The sequence below is a fragment of the Paroedura picta genome, chromosome 6 (genome assembly GCF_049243985.1).
Source record: "Paroedura picta isolate Pp20150507F chromosome 6, Ppicta_v3.0, whole genome shotgun sequence".
Lineage (NCBI taxonomy): Eukaryota > Metazoa > Chordata > Lepidosauria > Squamata > Gekkonidae > Paroedura > Paroedura picta.
In genome coordinates this window covers 39,855,708-39,876,391 of record NC_135374.1, presented here as the reverse complement: position 1 = coordinate 39,876,391, position 20,684 = coordinate 39,855,708, and the positions used below count along the sequence as shown (strand labels likewise).

Below are 20,684 nucleotides of genomic sequence, written 5' to 3'. Positions count from 1 at the left end.
GACCGGAAACCTGTGGGAAACGAATGAAACACTACTGAATTCCACTAAAAAGCAGGTATTCATAACGCCGAGATTGCACTTTTAAAAATAGCGTTTCCGCTTTGTGGGACCAATTGGCAACATTGGTCCTTGTGCGGAAGGGTCCCAAGCCTTCCAAAGTTATTTTCCAAAGTTTCCTCTGGAACTCAGATAAGTTAGGAATTCCATGTCTAAACACTTGTTTCTATGTGGTTCTATCACATCTATCACATAATGCACAGAATGACTGTGCGTTAACCACAATCCAACTTCGAAATTATGCTGAAGCCTAAATTTAAAATTAAGGGCCTTCAAAGCACTTACATTCCTTATCATATGGTCAACCCTGTAACAGTTGCATACTTCTGTATAAAGATAAAAACACTGGAAATAGTCATAATGGAAAACAGCAATTCTTGTGCAAAATAATTTAGTCAACAAAAATGTAATACTTACAGATAATTTCTAAATAAGGAAACCCATAGAAGCGTGCCCAAACATGGTCTTAAAAGCACTTCTGGTGAAACATTGAGACCCAATTTCGATTGTATCTTGAGTGGAAGGCAGTTCTATAGCTGTTCAGCAGCTACTGACAACACATTTTATATTTATTGACTGCCACTCCCAGACCAAGCTAGTAAACCCAATAAAAATTGATGAAATTAAAGAATTTCTAGGCAGCATAATCCCATCTTGTTCCCTCCCCTCTCTCCAGTCGATCACAGGCCAATGGTCCTTCCCCTGCGCCCACCATCCAGCAGCCTTTGGGCGGGAGGCACTCACTGCCCTAGGTATTCAGGGTATTTTGAGGGACCCCAGAACTTCTACAAACTGGCTTAAATTGAATGTCTGGTGGAAGAGCTCCCATCTTGCAAGTCCTGTGGAATTGTGATAGTGATAGCTCTTTCAGGAGCTCATTCTGCCAGGCTGAGACCAGATCTACCATGATCAGGACCAGGTCCACCTCCCATGGGCCAGGAACCACCTACAGATTCAAACCTGAAGAGTGAAGAGCTCTGCAGGGTGCATAAGGAGACAAGGGTGCATAAGGAGATCATAGTATTCAGGTTTGTCACCCAAGCAGCATAATTCAGTGACTGGTCCCAAAAGACAGAGTAGTCTAACAAGGACACAGACAATACAACTTCTTGGAACGAATGCAGTATTCCTGAACCAGATAAATTTCATTTGGTACTTGCATAATAACAAAGAACAACCTGAAAGTAATTAATCATAACTGAGTAGTGAAAGCAAATACCTATAGTTTCCTACCTGTACTGCTAAAACTGATAGAGTACAACCAATCTGACACTTAAACAAGTGTTCAATGAATTTATTTTTCTTTTATACTTTAAAAAATACTACAAGAGAAACAAATATCTCTGTTTTTCAAATTACATAGTAAAAATTATGAGGTGAAATGTTTATCACTAAATAAATAGATAACTGGCCTCCAGTAGCTTATTTTTTTGGCCATAAATGTTTTAACCCCTAGAAAGTCAATATGACTTACAGAAATTACACAAGTAAGTATGTGGATCATACTTTCTTTAGTTTAGATATGTACATAGGGCCCCATGCTCTTCCCATTTCTGGAAGTATTAGAAGTTCATGCTGCTGGACATCTGAAGCAACAGTGAATTCTTTGGACACAGATCTGGCTATGGTGCTTATATCCACGGGCAGAACACTGCTGCAGGTGTTAAGGATGTGAGTTATGACATCGCTGTTCTCTGCCTTAGAAAGAGTACATGTGGAATAAACCAGAGACCCTCCTTGGTGCAAGGCCTTGATTGCAGACCTGTAAGGAATCACAAGGAACAGAGCTGGATTTATTCAACATAAACATATATTTTTGTTAAACTAGAAAGCCTTGAAGTAGAATATATAAATTTTTAAGTATTCAGCATCTATCAGCATTCTGGCAACACATCACGTACTTATATTAATCAATTGGTCTATTGTTTTGGGGTGGGTGGGGACAATGCTATTTGCCCAGAAAAAGTGACAATTTATATATGTAAAGATTATTATAAAGCAGCAATAATACATTTTCATTGCACATTTTCCTTCTATTATCACTGAGTATAAAGCTTTCTGTTATTTAAGCATGACGTCACCAATGTCATGATTAGAAATAGAATATTTGGGGGCTCAATTGTACAGACTTCACAGATAGTGCTAGGATAGGAAGAAGGTCCAACTGAGATAAGCAATTGCTTTTGTAAAAGCTGGGCAAAGTGAAAGTGCCTGCTGTTTATTGACTCAGCCAAAAGGTTAAAGAACCCAAAAAAGCTGCAGTAATGCATTTGAGGGCAATTCCATTCTCCTCAAGAACTTTATAGCACCAAAATTTCATAGAAGTAATCTACTACAAATAGTGATGAGAAGTCACATGAACTATGCCATGACCTTACCCAAAATGGATGTACCAGTGGAGACATAACTAACTTTTTGACAGAGAAGGAAACTGAATATGTATAGAGAAAAGTGGTGAGAAGGATAAATTGGTATCCCAGTCTAGGGGAACTTAATCATACTTCAGACCACTGATATGACCGGAGTGGAGAAAAAGGCCTTTAAAAAGTTTGGCAAGCAACTGATTTGTTAATTTCTGGGTTGCTATTTAAATAAGAGAGGGGAGTGTCATTCCACACTCTGTGTCAGCTGTACGATTATTCCTTAGGATTTCCTGTAGCTGCTGGCTTTATAATCTCGGTGGCCATTTTTTCTAAACAACTGAACACATGATAGAATGGAAGCCAAATGCTCAAATTTCATTGCTATAAAGGAAAAGAGGTTGTTAACATTGTTATTGTTGCATGAAGCATCAAATAAAACCCAGAAAAACATTTCTAACATATATTGATATTGTGATTTTTTTAAAAAAACAGTAAGTCCAATTTATTAATACTGTGATTATCAACAAACATAAGTGGCAAAAAAGATGGCAGAACAACCTGACTTGTAAGTCATACTGCTTTCATCTAATCCCTTATTTATTTATAGATCACTACTCCCAGCACTAGATGAGTCACAAATTGGGATCAAGATTGCAGGGAGAAATATCAACAACCTCAGATATGCAGATGATACCACTCTAATGGCAGAAAGCGAAGAGGAACTAGAGCCTTTTGATGCGGGTGAAGGAGGAGAGTGCAAAAGTTGGCTTGAAACAACATCAAGAAAACGAAGATCATGGCATCCGGCCCTCTCAATTCCTGGCAAATGGATGGGGAAGAAATGGAGGTAGCGACAGATTTTATTTTCCTGGGCTCCAAGATCACTGCAGATGGGAACTGCAGCAAAGAAATTAAAAGACGCTTGCTCCTGGGGAGGAAAGCTATGGCAAATCTAGACAGCATCCTAAAAAGCAGAGACATCACTCTGCCAACAAAAGTGCATCTAGTCAAGGCTACGGTGTTCCCAGTTGCAATGTATGGCTGTGAAAGTTGGACCATAAGGAAGGCCGAGCATCAAAGAATTGAGGCTTTTGAACTCTGGTGCTCTAGAAGACTCTTGCGACTTCGCACCTAACAACAACTCCCAGCATAGCTGGCTCTTGGTGGTTTATATTATCTTTAACGGATTTAGGAGAAGGTATCTGTTTAGTACTGGTCTGTGTATCTTTGGCTTGACTTTGCTGAAACAATAGAGTAAATTTATACTAGATAAATGCACAGATGAAATTAGGAGTGTTATCACAACTCAACAGAAATATATCAGGGCAGTCCTTTAACATCTATACATTTCCTTCTTTTTTCATTACTGTTCATACAGAGATAGCACTGGTCAGAGGCAGGTGCACCTATCATCACCCATGACCTTTTCTGCCTTGGCTCCAACTTGGTGGAACAGGCTTCAGTTGAGATCTGGGCTCTGTGGGGTTTCCTTCAGTCCCATAGGGGCTGTAAAATGAAGGTATTCCACCAGGCCTTTGACGAACAATGGAGGCTGAAATTCTGTGACCAGTCCTCTCTGGCTGTCCAGTTGTCTGGCCAACTACATAACACTCCTTTTTAATGATGTTTTTATTCATATCATTGTGAACTGCCCAGAGCCTGCTTGAAAAAGTGGGAAAGGTGGTATATAAACATATTAAACAAACAAATTTCACTGAAAACTACCAATCAACTCCAAATATCAATTCAAGTTTATTTTGACCTTTAACTTCCTATATCTTTAGGAGACAGTTGAAGGAGATTTGATTTAGGACCGCATTTAAAATCCTGATTTGTGATTTTATTTGTATATATTTATTATTTATGCATTCTATCTATATTACAAGCTGTCTTGAGCACTGAAGGAAGAAAGGTGGCTAATAAATGTTTTAAATAGCTAATGCAATAAAATAAAATCTTATAAATAAAATCTTATAATCTTATCTATGCCTTAAGATCGGTTTTTGTTTGCATTGTTTTTGAGTTCTTTAAACCAAAGTACTACTGCATTGTTTAATGGAGGTCTTTGCTTTTAAATTAAATTACTTTTCCTATTTTGTAATTTGTCTTGAGTCTAAGTGAGAGAGGTAGGCTATAAATAAAATTATTGTCATCATTAATACAGTAAGAAGGAAAAGTTATATGAACTGGTATAAAAGTTGACAGTGCCATTCTAAGCAGAGCTAGCCCCTCCTATTGAAATCAAATGGCTTTGAATGGAGCAACTCTGCTTAGGGTGGCAATATAAGCACATTAGCTATGTGCTAAAGAGTCCTTGGTTCAAAATTCAATCAGCCATAAACACCACATATGGTCCTATCTTGCATCCCCAGCTCCTCAAAATTGTAATTTATAGATAAGAACACTGGCCAATTGCTGTAAGGATTGTCCAAAGTATTTAGGAAAATAGCTACATAAATGCTAACCATTATTATAAAAATTCAAGGCATAATTAATTGGAAACCTAGAGCAAGCCCAAAGAACAACATCTGAACATGGATAGCTATGCATGCAATTCAGTGAAACTGACAGCTGTGAATTTTAACTATATATATATCAAATGATAAGCTATTCATTTACGTTGCTTTCTAAAGGATTACATTAGAAGTAACTGGCAAGGAAATGAATTCTGAAAGAAATGCAAAGAAAAATTGGAAAGAAACCAGAAAATGGAGGCAATAAGTATCTCTTCAAATTCTCAGCAATTTTGAGTAACACTCCATAAATGTCAGCAACAAAATAACCAAACCTACAAAATGCCAAAAACAAGGACCTCACATTGAGATAAATTAAACAGTGGGATTAACTGCCATTTTTGTCTGAATTAATATGTACTTTAATATGTGCGCTTCAAGCACAAATGAACATTTTCCATTGATAGAGATGCATACATCCAGAGATATACACTAGTGACTGGTACAGTAATTCATGTTACGAGCTCCACTTCCTCATTTCTTCAGAGGCTAATTACACGTTCTTCATCCCATTAGAAGGGCCGGCATTAATTATGTCACTAATTCAACCATTCTGCACATTTTTTTTAATAAAATGAGAAAAATTTCAGGAAATATTAGGTAATTATTGCACTTCAATGCTGCCATCTTGTGGTTAATTTTAGAGGTATTTCATAGAATGTAGAGATCATTCTGTACAAGAGGAAAACAATCCTCTTAGTCCACTGAAGCTGCTGAAATCACATTTACTTTCAACCCTTCATTCCCTCTTATGAAAATGATCATAGATTTTTTTTTCCTTTTAAAGATCAACGTGGGCAAGCCAAATCACTGTGACTCCACTTGTAGTTTTTGGGAGCAGTGAAGCGCCTGCCGATTGGCCTCTCCGATTCCCGCCCTGCCGACAAGGGAGCCCCCACCGGCGGCATGACACGTCGGAGGCGCAAAGCGCCTCTCACCGCATCAGGCCGCCGGCCAGGGAGCCCCCGCCAGCCACGCACAGCGCGGCTGCCGGGGGCTCCCTTTCCTAGCGCCCGCTGTATTGTGAGTACAGCGGGCTTGATTACTAGTCTTGCAATATTTGCCATTCCTGTAGCCACACCTCTTTTCCTTTAGTAACAATGAAATTCAGCTCAATTCATATTTTGGTATGATTTACTTTAAATGCAATACACATTCGTTTTATTCATAATTCCAAGAACACCCTAATGTCCTAAATAGCTACACTGTCTGGTTTCTGCTGGCTCTTTGATATTGTTATAGATATTCTTTTCTGTACTTAAGCTCTTTTGGAGGTGAAGTGGTTAGCAACTAGGAGTAGGGCCTTTTGAGCCATGTTAATTCTCCAATTGTGAAAAGAAAACATGGGCTGCTGAATTAATATTTAAAATTACAGTGGAAAAATTAGTTGTTTGCAGATTCTGCAAACACCTAAAATTGGGAAGCTTATGTCAGATATTCTATTTCCCTCTTCTAGATTTCAGGCCCAATTAGATTAAATGAGCTTTGGGGAGACAGACAGTTTTTGGTTTGTTTAGATTCCTCTCTCCCAACAAGGTTCTTGCTGTCAATTTTCCACTTCAGGATTATAATCTAGAATGATTTATTCAAATTTGCAATAAAATTTACCGAATGATATATGCTTTCCTGAGCTGGGGGGGTTCACAAATTGGATTTTACATGTCAAATATTGGAAAGAGAAAACTGAAGGAGGTCAGTGTTTTAAATGTGATTGATTTCTTCAAAGGAAATGGCTGACATGATGCATGACTGCAATAAGACACTCATATTTCGGTTATAAATCACGAGCTTCCTTCAGACCTTTTCCTCAGGAAATCATGAAAAACAAAACAAGACAAAAAGGACTGCCATTACAGAGCTTTCCATAAAGAACCCTACTTTTAGGAAAACAAACTATTTTATTTCTCTCTCAATTCATTCTGACAGCTGGGATACTTCTGAAGTGAAACACAGCACTACATAAAAAAGCTTTAGTATTTGATCAATAGCCATAAAATAATATATAGCAGAAGAAAATGACTGAGGAGGAGAAAAAAAATCCTTTAAACTCAGCCATCAGCCACCCCTTTTCTCAAAAATCTTTATAATATTATATGGCTCTACATTTAAAATTCCTCATCATTTCTACTTATCTCTGTAACACAAAACTCAAAGGCTGTAATTTAAGCACTAGTAAACCAAATGCGTTCCAAAGCTACAAGGGTCCCATCCCCCCGATAGACATAAAATGTAGATAACAATTGAATATTTTGCCAGCAGTGTTTAGCTACTTAGCAAAGCTTCCGCTACATATTAAGGATGTACCTACAGTACAAATATAAGACATGGTATACCAGGATTATTTTTTAATGCACACTCCCATCCACTACAAGGGGACTTGTACAGGGAATCTTCCCAGATAATTGTGTCCATCTAGAAGAAAGTGTTGTCAAGTTGAAGCTGGCTTATGGCAAACCCACAGGGTTTTCTAGGTAGGGTTTGTTCAAAGGTGGTCTGTCATTGCCTGCCTCTGTGTAGTGAGTTGCTTGGTGGTCTTCCATCCAAATATTGACCAGGGACAACCCTGTTTATCTTCTGAGATCTGACAAGATCAGACTAGACTGGCCCATCCTAGCCAAAGCACTTGTCCCACTCACTGGTTTAATTAACAAAGCTTCATTTCCCTGCAGGTCCCTGAGAATAATGAACAGGGCTAAGAATATTTTCTCAAGAATTTTCAAGAAGCCTCATAAATCAGATGTTCCTAGACTGAGGGGCGATAGGAGATGAAGAAGTCTATGAGACGACTAGAGCAAATGTAGAGGAAGCTTCACAATGAAGCCGTGAGAGCATCTTCTTGCATGCTTATGAGGGAATATGAGATGGTGGTGAAGGTGGCTAAATGGGAGTTTTCTGCTGACTCCAACACACCCACAAGCTCACACCCGGTACAACTGTTTGGGGTAGTTCAGTCTCTAACCACCCTAGTGGGAGGGGTCCAAATTGATAGTCGGTTGGAATTAGGATGTGAGGCCTTAGCAAGCTATTTCGTGGATAAAGGCTTGTCGCTTTGCCATGACCTTCCACCCACGCTTGATACAGAAAAGGAAATGGAGACCCCTTGGCCATCTCGGGGGTATATGTTTGATGGCTTCAGCCAGCTTTCTTTACCTGAAGTGGACAAGTTGTTCCTCTTCCTCTCGATGAATGGCTGCTCCAACTCCCCCCCCCCCTGAAGGTTTTGCCAGTTGTTTGGAAGCACTGAAAGTTTGGCTCAAGAAAAGCTGGCTCAAACTCAACCCCTCCTGGACAGACGTCCTCTGATTTGGTAGGCATGGGATGATTTAGAATTGCACCTACCCATCCTATATGGAGTGCAACTGTTGGCATCATGCTCCACTAGTATTCTGGTGATTCTGGAGCCTTGTCAATGGAGGCCCAGGTCTCCAGAGTAGTCCAGTTAACGTTTTACTGCCTTTATTAGGCATGGCTTCTAGCACCCAGGACAGCCTTGCCACAGTGATCCATGCAATGGTAATCTCCAGACTAGATTCCTGTAATTTCACTCTATGTCAGTCTTCCCTTGTCCTTGACTTGGAAGCTTCAGCTGGTGTAAAATGCATGACCAGCTCCCAGCAGCTGCTGGTGCAAAATGCAGCTGTTTCTCACTGGAACATAATGGACAACCCACATCCAGCCGGTGCTGTGGCATCTGCACTGGTTACCAGTTGTGAACCAGATCAAGTTCAATGTGTTGGTATTGACCTTCAAGGCCTTGAGCAATGTGGGCCCAAGTGTATATGAGGAACAATGTAACCCCCTACACCCCCCATCAGGGCTTTATACTCTGTGGGTTCAAACAGAGATTCCTGGTCCCCATAAAGTTTGTCTGGCCCTGGCCCTGCCTGGTGGAGTGAGTTCCTGAAAGACCTGAAGGCCCTGCTGGAACTAAAGTTTTGCAGTGTCTGTAAGACAGAGCTCTTCCACCAGGTACACAGTTGAGGCTAGAACTGGTTTATCTGTCTCTCCCACCTCAACCCCCCCCCCCCCCAGGTGTCTGGAAGCCTGGTATGTTGCCTGGTTTCTGGGAACTTCATTACATCCAGGTGTGGGTGGGAATTTGGGTTTGGTGATGGGTGGGTAGGCGAAAGGCTTGTCCTCTACTCACTAAGCACTCCTTTTATCATTTTTAAAGACTTTTTACAAAAAGATTCGATATTTTTCACCAAACCTAGGGCATTTTCCAGGGTTATAGAAAGATCCGTCTTGCCTGTTCACAGCTCCAGTCACCAGACACGTGAGTTTCCACAATAGTTCACGTTAATAAACTTATCCTCATCATTGCCAGCTTAAGAACATAAGCAGAGCTTGCTGGGTCAGAACAATGGTCTGTCTAGTCTTGCACACTTTCACACAGTGGCCAACACTTCACTCTGGATGGCTAAACTAAAAGGGCAAAAAGAGGTTGAGGACCTGACACTTCTTCTCACCTCTCCACTGGTATTCAGAGGTTTGCTGCCCCTTCTATATGGAAGCTTGCTTATTTATTTATTCATTCATTTATTTATTATTTCATTTATAGCCCACTACTACTGTAATTGGCTCATGGTGGATAAGAAATTGTACAACTTGGAATAAAATCCCCTCCCATAAAACCCTAATACAACCTGGCAGCAGAATAAAATACCCTCCCTGCCCCCACTCAACAAGTGTGTAAGTGCTGTAGGAGAGTAATACAGAGTAACCAGGCAACCTCTTTAACTTGTTACTGGCGCGGGGATCCAGATAACTACCCTGGCCTCAACCAAAGATCTGGCAAAAGACCTCCATTGTACAGGCCCTGAGGAACTGCTCAAGGTCTTCCCTCCAGGAAGCTCATTTCACCAAGTTGGAGCCAGGATTGAGAAGGCCAGGCTATGATCCCTTGGGCCAGGAATCTCTAGCAAATTCACAACCGCAGAGCGAAGTGCCCTGTGGGGGGCATAAGGAAGCAGGTGGTCCTTCAGATAACCTGGTCCCTAACTGCAGACGGCCTTAAAGATTAATAGCAAAACCTTGAACTTGATCCAGGCTGCAACTGGCAGCCAATCCAGCTGCCTCAGCACAGGCTGGAAATAGGCCCTCCAAGATGTTTCTGTGAGGATCCTGGCAATTGCATTCTGTACCAGTTGCAATTTCCAGGTCAAGCATAAGGGTAGGCCCACATACAGCGAGTTACAGAAGTCCAATCTGGAGGTGACCACTGCATGAATGACTGTAGCCAAGTGGTTCGAAGACAGGTAGGGCACTAGTAGCCACGCCTGGCAAAGATGATCAAATGCCATGCGGGCTATGTCTGTGACCTGGGCCTCCATAGACAAGTAGGAATCCAGAATCACCCCCAAATTCCTTGCCCAGAGCAAGAAGTTGCACCCCGACTAAGTTGGGTAGGTACTGTTCCTCATCTGTTCCTTTCCACCCAGCCACAGGATCTCTGTCTTTGAAAGGCTGAGTTTCAGGCGAATTTGCTCCTGTGGCTAATTAGATACTGGTTTTCCTCTCCCCCATAAAATCTGCCTAATTTTCTTTTAAATTGACGTGACCATCACTACATGGCACCTATATTGCTTTCTTTCAGTTGCCAGGCCGTAACATTTCTGCTCACCTAGGGTTTTAATTAAGGGTATGATTTTTAAATACTATTTTAGCCTATCTGTTATCAATTTTTTGGATTGTGTATGTTGCTTTGGGAAGAGCCTCTTGTGGCGCAGAGTGGTAAGGCAGCAGACACGCAGTCAGAAAGCTCTGCCCATGAGGCTGGGAGTTCAATCCCAGCAGCCAGCTCAAGGTTGACTCAGCCTTCCATCCTTCCGAGGTCGGTAAAGTGAGTACCCATCTTGCTGGGGGGTAAACGGTAATGACTGGGGAAGGCACTGGAAAACCACCCCGTATTGAGTCTGCCATGAAAACGCTAGAGGGCGTCACCCCAAGGGATAGACATGACTCAGTCCTTGCACAGGGGATACCTTTACCATGTTGCTTTGGGCAGGTTCCTGGAGAGGCAACATAAAAAATGTTCTAAATAAATAAATAAACACCTCCACTGATAGTAAATGTCAGGATCAGTGCCTGCTCTCTGCCGTGATTTGTCTATAAAAAGGGGTCACTCCATCTTGCCTGTATTTCACTGTTCTTTTCCTTGGTTTCCATGTAACTCAAGCCTGTTCCTTGTTCCCATGTTTTTATGCTTTGTAGTGTCCGCTCTACAAGAGCCTCTTGTGGCGCAGAGTGGTAAGGCAGCCGTCTGACAGCTTTGCCCATGAGGCTGGGAGTTCAATCCCAGCAGCCGGCTCAAGGTTGACTCAGCCTTCCATCCTTCCGAGGTCGGTAAAATGAGTACCCAGCTTGCTGGGGGGTAAACGGTAATGACTGGGGAAGGCACTGGCAAACCACCCCGTATTGAGTCTGCCAAGAAAACGCTAGAGGGCGTCACCCCAAGGGTCAGACATGACTCGGTGCTTGCACAGGGGATACCTTTACCTTTACCTAGTGTCCGCTCTGAATTGTTTGTGCTTTGATTTCTGCCTGCTCGCTCTGCATATTGTAACAGCAACAGTGTATCTTGTCACTGGCGCTGGCCACTCCAAGGACGTGCGAATTGTAGCACCTCTGGCAGGAAGCCAGGGATGGCACCTGGGGAAGAGGACACCCCTCCCCTTGGGAACATTCAAGTTTTGGGCGGGAGAATTGGATTGAAAAGGGCTTGCAATTGTATTGTTGGGCAGATTTGACTTCTTGAGTTATAGTGACTAGAGTAAACTTCCATTAAAGCTTTCTTATTATAGAAGTTTTGTTGTGAGTTCTTTTAGCACTTGACAGTAAATTCCATTTCCGGTCTATTACTATTTCTTTCAGATTGTGCCAGTTGTTTTCTTAGTATGATTTTTTTTTCTTAGCTCATTACATGTTTCATGCTTCCATTTGAAACTGGTGAAATTATTATTTGGTATAATAATTAAAACAATTAGAGATATGCTTTATTCAGAAATTGTGTTTTTAGCAAAACATATGCAAAGTCAAATGCAGGCTGCCATAGTCCTACCGCCTTCCTTTTCATTCTTCCATTCAATGAAGTCCTAAATTCAAACCTACGGTTTTAACATGTATATTACTATGAAAAGACAGCCTAACTTTATGCCCTTTAAAATAACTGGTTCCATGTGGCTATGTACAGATCAATCAGAATACAATTTGTCATGCCCTTCAATTTAAGGCAAAAGATGATTGAATTTCAGGCAGTTTTCTTTCATATATCTTCTTACCTTAGCAGCTGTATCTGTACAGCAGATAATTCTTTCCTTTGTGCTAACCTTAAGGTAGCCTGCTGGATATCAGAAGAGAACAACCAGCTTCTGTCGTTTGAGCATGGGGCATCCACTAGTACCTGCATGACCAATTAAAAGAAAAGATACAGTGATACCATTTTGACAGATATCTATGTATTTAAAATTATTTGTTAAAAATATCAAATATTTGCCTTTTACTTGAATTTCAAGCTCTACATTTATTTTCAACAAACTTTTTTGTTTAGCACTAGATTTCATCCCACTATTCCACTTAAATAAATAAAGGGCCTTCCCTCTCAAGATGTATTTCTCCACTGGAACAGGCTCTTTCTCTAGGCTAGAAGAAGTCTCCAGAGCTACCTGAGTGATAGAATTCCACCCAATAGTTAGGGAAACGCAAAACAAATGACACAAAACAAATGAGAACTCTTTCCTGACAGATTTCCCCTCCCCCCAAAATAGATTTTGTAGATGCTTATTTATTTGAAAATATGGAAAGTCGCATTCAACCTCTCCCAACAAAAAAGGTCCTGGAAGTTAAAGTAAAATAAAACAGCATTAATATAATTAAAACTATTTTGTGAGAGAGATGGGGTTGGGAACACCCCAAGCTATAACAAATAGGAAGCAGATTCAATCGGCTTGTGAAGAAAGCCCAATGGAAGTCATAGTGAGCTTACTAAAGAGTCTGTAGCATTAGTTGTTCAGCCTCAGGGGAGAACAGTGTATAAGTGTAATAAATAAATACAATAAATAAATGCTATATATGATACATTCTATGTGGCAACTCAATTTAGAAATTTAGTCTGGGGTTATAACGAGGAAGGAGAAAGGGCTTCTGCTCCCCCCCCCCCGGTGCTGTTTTCCCAATCCAAGACAACCCAGGGGGAGTTATTTACCCATGCGGGGAGGCTGCATCGCCACTGAATGTTTGTATGTACAGACCTCCAACAGGGCAAATAATATCTTCCTGATCATTTAGTGTTGGCAGAAGGGGAAGGGGAACGGAAAGCCAGGAGCCCCTTTCCCCCATGTGCCATACTTCTAAGCACAATTGGGCCCCTGCAGCGCTTCTAAATGGAGTTTCTACAGGGAATTCACAGCTAGCATTCTGTTGCATATCCTTGTGTTAAACCATGTATTAAACTAATTAGGTTGGGCTTACGTGAGCAATAGGGTAAACCACAATTTTAAAATAAAAAGTTGAAAACGAAGTCTTGCAAAGAGGAGCTTGCAGATGTAGATCTACCCCACTTTATTCCAGCAGTATATTTTTCAAAGACATGCAGAAGAGGTCAGGATCCCCCTGAATGACATGATATACAACAGCTGTTCCCAACCCCCAGTCTGGAGACCAGTACCGGTCCATGGATCAGTCAGTACCGGGTTGTGGCTCCGCCTCCTCCCCGGCTGCTGCCTCGGAGGCTGCCCTGCCACTCTGCCGCCAGCTCACCTTTTGTGCTCTCCGGCGGCTGCCATAGCTGGGCCTCCCCCTCAGTGTGGCAGTGCGCAGCTGCTGCTGGCAGCGCCCCCCAGTGGGCAGTGGGAAGTTGCCTTTTGTGCTCTACGGGGGCTGCCATGGCTGGGCCTCCCCCTTGGTGTGGCAGTGCACAGCTGCTGCTGGCAGTGCCCCCCAGTGGGCAGTAGAAAGTCAGGGGTGCCGGCGGGAAAGCAAGCAGAGCAGGGGCTCAGGCGGTGACGTCCCTCAGCAAAAAACTACCCCCCGCCAGGCCTCAGTTAAATTGTCAAGTGTTGACCGATCCCCAGTGATAAAAAGGTTGGGATACCACTGATATACAATACATAGAGTAGGGAAGCAGGATTGCTCTGCTTGTGAATGGGGCTGGGGAGGCAACAGATGGGAAATTTCTTTTCTTTCTTGCTGTTCCCACATGCACATAGTGTTGCTGCTGGAAGGGGAAGTCAGAGAAAATCCATTTCCACAAATACCTTCCATTCATGAAAGCTAGGATCCAACCAGCATGCCTTTACTTATCCTACTTATTCTCTTCGACATAGGAAAAAATAAGAACAGTCACTGCGAGTTGTGATTAGAAAGATAAAAAGTACAGGAGAAAAGAAATGAGTAAGTCAGAGTTCGATGAAGTTGTCAGCATACCTTATCAAATCTTTCAGGTTGGAGATTTCCAATTTGTCTTCCATCCAACTGAGAAATGATAACTAGATTCATCAAAGATTCTGGGATGAAAGACACTAGTGTATTTCTCAGCCAATTTGACCTCAAATTATCATATTCATTGGATTGCAGAAGACCTTAAATAAGAAAGACCTCAGATACATAAAAAAAATTATTTGCCACCTTTCCAGCAAGTTGCCATGACAATGTTTAAACCAAACTTTTAATACAGTCAGATTCTAAAAACAACTACTTCTACCATCGCAATTATTAGGACCAATTCATATGCTCTTTTCCATGGCCAAAGATGACACATATGTTGAAACCAAGTCATTATTTGGCTGGTTTGTCACATAGAGCAGGGGTAGTCAACCTGTGGTTCTTCAGATGTCTATGAACTACAATTCCCATGAGCACCTGCCAGCAAACGCTCATGGGAATTGTAGTCCATGGACATCTGGAGGACCACAGGTTGACTACCCCTAACATAGAGGGTTAATCAACCCAGAATAAACCTGAGTAAAAATAATTCAGAAAGCTCATTATGATCAATTATCTAATCAGATGATTATCAAACCACTTTTCAAATTCACGTATTCCACGGTAGAAAAAATAACAAGAATTTACCTCAGGACAAGCTAAATGTTCAGCTGATGAAGAAAGAGAATGCTTAATATGCCCTTACTTGCCCCTGAAATGTTATTCCCCTACATGCTATTTCCCTGACCTCTGGATTCCTCACTAAAGCAGGGCATTCCAGGACAGCATATCTATGGCTCTAAGGACTGTTTTGTGCAGAGCATGACTTTCTGGCCATCCCTTCCGCAAGCAGCGCTTATGGGGCAGGATGCTACAGTGGAAGTGGTGTGGCAAAGAAATTTCACCATTTCCACTCTATGGGTGAAAACCCTACAGGAATGCTGCTCTGGATCCAAGCCCAACACATGTCTGGAATACTGCTGAGGATAAAGCATAATTAGGGGAAATAGGATTTTTAGGGACACACTGCTGGTAGGTGAAGCGTTAATCTTCACATTCCTGAAGCAAAAGATTACCTCTTGAGAAGGGCCTGTTAATGCATTATTATATGTGGTTTCCTTGCTGTGTATTTGATTTTTAGACCATGTCTAAATTCAACAGTTGCTATATCATCTTTTTTTGTTCTCATGAGCTCTGTAACAACATGGTTATTATAAAATATTAATCTATTGTCCTCCAATTTTAACTGAAACCAACCAACTGCTAAAAGACATTCAGGTCCATTGTCTGTACTGTAATCTCCCTGTGGTCAGAACACATGTGCCTTTCCTTTGCAGGCATCCTCTGTGCCACACATTGGGAAGCATTCTTTTTAGGGATCACAACTCACTAGCATTGCAAGATTGCTTTGTTTCCCATTCAAGCTGGCCCTGCAAAATTAGAGTAGTGTAATATGTGAAAATACTCAAGGACTGCACAACCCGTTTTTGTGTACCTGCAACTGATAAACTGTAAACTACATGCTGGGCAGCAAGGACATAACACACAAATAGCATTTGAGACAGAAATTGCACTACTTCCTGATGTGCTGAGTCAGACTTTCACAACACTTCCAAGCTTCTGACTGCAAGAGGGGGAAAAGGAACTCTACCAGCGTTTTCTTAATGAATGCAAAATACTTGCTTCCAAACAATCTGTTTAATAAGTTATTTAACTAGGCTAGCAGACAATTTGTGTGTGCTAATTGGTTTAGGAACACAGTGGATTACCTGGGCAAGCATACTGAAGTGTTGCTATCGATTTACCTCCTGGAGCAGCACACATATCCAAAACCTTCTCCCCATTCTCTATATCCAGGGCCAGCACTGCCAGAATTGAAGCTGCATTCAGCAGATAATATTCCTTCAGTCTACCAGCTCTGTGTTTCTGAGCTGGGAATCTACCAGGCACACTCGTGATGTAACACTTGAATGACGGCCGAAAACATGATGAGGATTCTGGGAAAAGGAGCCGATAACCCTTTGAAAGCAAGTCATTCTCCACTTCAGAGGAAAAATTGAATGGATTAAGAAGAACAGCATATTGCCAACATTGGGGGGTTGTGAGCACTCTCCTGGAGATTTAAAGTAGAACAATACAAGTTATTACTCCTGGGTATGCATTCAAACAGAGGGAAACAAAAAGCATTGTAAACCATATTTTAAAAGGAACACTGCTGTTCAATATGTGTCTGACTATGGAAGCGGTGTGCCTGTATCCCTTTCCTTCCCTATCTTGCTACTTTAAACAGCAGGGAACAATATGTAGTAACTTATTATGTATATGGCAATAGTTTAAACTTAAGCAACAGTTCTACACAAAATTAATATTTTTCCCAGAACATAAACTGAAATGAAAGGTGCCAGGGCTAAAGAGGGCTTGGAAGACAAGATGTATAAGGTGACAGGATAATCAAGAGGCAAAGGAAAGATATTTGAACATCCTCAAAAAAAATCTTGATAACAAGCCAAGAACAGTGCTGTTTGCTCAAACCAATGTTGATCTGATACACTTCCTAAAGTAATAAACTAGATGTCTCTGTGAAGGCCACCAGGAAGACACAAAGGAAATAGCCCATCTCTGCTGTTGTCCTCCTACCAACCGGTATTTAGAACTACACAGCCAGTCCATTCTCTATTATGAATCTATCTAGATTCCTTTTCAAGACATCTAGGACAGTAGCCCATAATTCCATAAAGTATCCATACATTGTATTAAGGTTACCTTTGTCTGTCTTGACACTGCTATTTCATTAAGTGAGTGCAAGACTATGATAAATGCTCTCTATGCACTTTATAAATGACCAATTCATTTGAGGATGTTGTCTATAAACCTGCTAAAACAAACTCAAGTAATTCTATTGGTGTATATAAAATTAAACCCAAATGTTCCTGCTTAATTTTCATGTTTATGGGGCTTTGTGTGTTTAATTAGCCCTCTTTGTTTACACCGGGGATCGCCAAATAACGTTCAGGCAGTAGGTAAGAATCAGCTTTGGAATAATTTTTCTGGCCTTAAGAAATCTTGCTAAATTTCTATCAAGATATATTGAAGTGTTTTGTCCACAGTTTCATTAAAAAGGAAAATAATATTACTTTCAAGTTGTAACAACTAGAGATAGTCTACTATTTGTTATGAAATCTGAGGAAAGTATGACTTATGAAGATGGTCCATGTTCAAGTCCTCTCTGACAAAGTGTTCCTGCCAGTCACTGCAGACACAACTGTAGAACAAGGAAGCTAGTGGTCCATTAAGGACTAGAAAAATTGCATGTGTCCATATAACCTCTCACTAGAGAATGCAGCAAAATATGATTTTAGCACTTGGACCATATAATAACATGGACTCTCATCCACCATGACATTAGCTGTCCTTCTTTACATCGGACTGTATCTCACCTAGGACTCCTTTTCATACAAGGGAAGGAGGGATCTGAGAGTTCCATATTAGTTTAAACTTTTGTAAGGTACGTTTATGGGGAATTTGGGGAGTAAGGAGGAAGAAAAAAACAAAAAAGCTGAAATTGACCTGACTGAATTCCATGCTTCTCCCAACTCCTTGGAGTACTGTTTTTCAAAATGATTCAGAACAACTTGGCATATTTGTTTTTGAAGCTTCCCTCCCGATTTTATTTTCTACTTGGACAGAAAAAGACAAAAAGGGTACACATGAATATCAATTAAGCAAAGATTGTAAGGTATACTTTATAGTGCAATTAAGTTGTAATAGTAACAAGCAAATAAAATATACTTTGATGGCTATACAATTTCTTAAAATGATTATATGTCCATATTGCATTAATCACAGTGATTTATTTAAGTACATTTTTATTCTATCGTCTTCCACAGAAATGGAAATCTAGGCAAAACATGTAACTCTCCCTCCTCTATTTTATCTTCATAACAACTCTGAGGCAGATTCATAACAACTCTGGTAGCATATAACTCGCTGAAGTTAATCCAGTGAGTTTTGATGGAAATATCAATATCTGAACTCAATCCAATAATGCAATCCTAATCCAGATCCAGATCCCATAATAAAACCCTAAACATTCATACTCAGAAGTAAACACTACTGAGTTCAATGGGACTCACTTATTAGTGTGTTTAGGATTGCAATACTACAACACTATAAAACGACTACAACCGGCTGTTATCATTGCTGATGGTCCACCATAAGTAATGCACCACAGATACAAAAGATGTCTCTCAGGTGATGTAGATTATTTTGATGTTGATCTTGTTTATTTATAAATGTTTTCAGGGACCTAATTTTGATTATTTTATTTTTGTGTCACACTCCATCCAGGGCACTGTACACTGGTTTATTTCTGCTCACTCATTCACAAGCCCAAGGTCATCCACCAATTATCAAAGTGGGACCTTAAGTCTTTCCGATCTAGCAAATGCTCTAAGCATTACACCCCACTAAAGGTAAAGATATCCCCTGTGCAAGCACCAAGTCATGTCTGACCCTTGGGGTGACGCCCTCCAGCGTTTTCATGGCAGACTCAATACGGGGTAGTTTGCCAGTGCCTTCCCCAGTCATTACCGTTTACCCCCCAGCAAGCTGGGTACTCATTTTACCGACCTCGGAAGGATGGAAGGCTGAGTCAACCTTGAGCCGGCTGCTGGGATCGAACTCCCAGCCTCATGGGCAAAGCTTTCAGACGGCTGCCTTACCACTCTGCGCCACAAGAGGCTCCTACACCCCACTACATACACATTAATGTGTGCACCAACAATTCAAGGCCCTAGGATGTTGTATCTTCTGCAAGACCAACAATGACAAGTCCAGGAACACTGCCTTTACACAGAGCTTTCAGAGTAAAGATATAGTAAAACCTAAGAGAAGTATAAAGAATGGGAAGGGAACAAACCCACAAAGTCAAAGTCTGATGTTTACCAATGAGAATGTTTGGTAATCTATTAGGGCTGAGAAGGCCCGAGTTCCAATCCCCATCCAGCCATGTAGTAGGCCAGTCACCTTGGGAACAGTGGGATATAAATTCAATACACAAATAAAAACAAAAACATGAGTGCTGGAGAATGAAGCCATACTGTCGTAACACCCCACACATACAACACCTCTCTAATACAAACATCGCTCTATGAAACGGACTTAAGGCTTCCCGAGGAACGGGGGGGAAAGCGGGAACCATATTTCCAAATTGGCTCTGGCTCTGGCTCCCCCCCCCCCCCTTAGTACAACCAGCAGCCCAGCGCGGACTTCTCCCTTGGGCAGTAGGCAAAACATTGCGGGGGGAGAGGCGCGGCCCGTGCGTCTTCTCGCGAGGACGAGGCCAAGCGGAAGGCCAGGAACTCGCCCTTCCCAGCCCCAGCCTGCCCACGGGCACTCCGGCGCAACCGTTTCTGCGTCCAACGCGGCTTTGCGCTCCACGAGGCACAGGAAGATGATCAAGGACGGGGGGAGGGGATCCAGTCTGAGCCGCCCCCCGCATCCACTCAGTATTTACGGGGGGAAGGAAGAGGCCGCTCGCTTTGACTGGAAAGCGGCGTCCTCAGCCGATCCCTGCCGGCCTTGGGCAGCTTTCGTCGCTGCAAAGCCTTTCCTCTTCCTGCCGGCGAAGCCCTGTTGGTGGTGCTCACCTCTGGCGGGGCAGGCGGATGGGAGCTCCGTGGCTGGCGGGCGGCGGGACGGCGGCCAATCCCGGGGAGAAGGCCCGGGCGCCGGAGCAGCCACATGGCGCGGCGCAAGCTTTTTCGTCCGCCGACAGCGGAAGCGGCCGCCCCCCTGCGGGGACCGCGAAGAACTCCGGCCAGGTCTCCCCGTGAGGCGCATGCCGGCGACCATTTCAGGCACGGGGAGGAGGGATCGCTCGTTTGAATGCCCCGCCGGGAGAAGTCAAGCCCCCCAAGGCAAGAGCACAGCAGCTGGCCGAGGAGCGGCTCAATCGGACAGGCTACTGTGCTGTTCATATATTCCTCCGTTTGTGCTCTCGAGCCTGCGGAGGTGGTGAGGCATCAGAAGCACATGTAGGACGTGCTACTGGCTCCCTCCTTCTAGGGGCGCCCAGTGCAGCAGGGCAACCTTTCTTAATTTTGTTTTTTTACAATTTTGTTTTTTTTACAAGAGAAACCCATGAAATGTACTTCAGGCTTTGAGAAACCCCAGAAGTGGTGCAATCCTGCAGAGTGTTGTTGGGCTGCATAGCCCCTCCCCTTCCCACCCCCTCCAGGACCATCACTGGCCATTTTGGGAGGGCGGGGGTTAATACAACCATATCATCCAACTAGTATCAAAGCCCATTTTAAAAATGGGCTTTGAAAGG

The 20,684-nt window shown here is 42.3% G+C and overlaps 1 protein-coding gene across 3 annotated transcripts; it reads right to left on the bottom strand.

Annotated features, from left to right (window-relative positions):
• Positions 1-1,336: 1,336 nt before the first annotated feature.
• Positions 1,337-20,287, bottom strand: NSUN3 (NOP2/Sun RNA methyltransferase 3). Of its 3 annotated transcripts, XM_077342215.1 has the most exons (7): positions 19,869-19,886; positions 19,298-19,378; positions 17,921-18,027; positions 16,123-16,466; positions 14,357-14,511; positions 12,214-12,335; positions 1,337-1,819 (listed from the first exon to the last, which is right to left on the bottom strand). In XM_077342215.1, the coding sequence occupies exons 2-7, from the start codon at positions 19,352-19,354 to the stop codon at positions 1,558-1,560; spliced, it is 1,047 nt and encodes a 348-aa protein (XP_077198330.1). In that variant the 5' UTR covers positions 19,355-19,378; positions 19,869-19,886; the 3' UTR covers positions 1,337-1,557. The 3 variants fall into 3 exon arrangements, with proteins under 3 accessions (XP_077198330.1, XP_077198328.1, XP_077198329.1); XM_077342213.1 differs by lacking the exons at positions 19,298-19,378; positions 19,869-19,886 and adding an exon at positions 20,002-20,287; XM_077342214.1 differs by lacking the exon at positions 19,869-19,886 and having other exon boundaries at positions 19,298-19,820.
• Between the last annotated feature and the right edge of the window lie 397 nt (positions 20,288-20,684).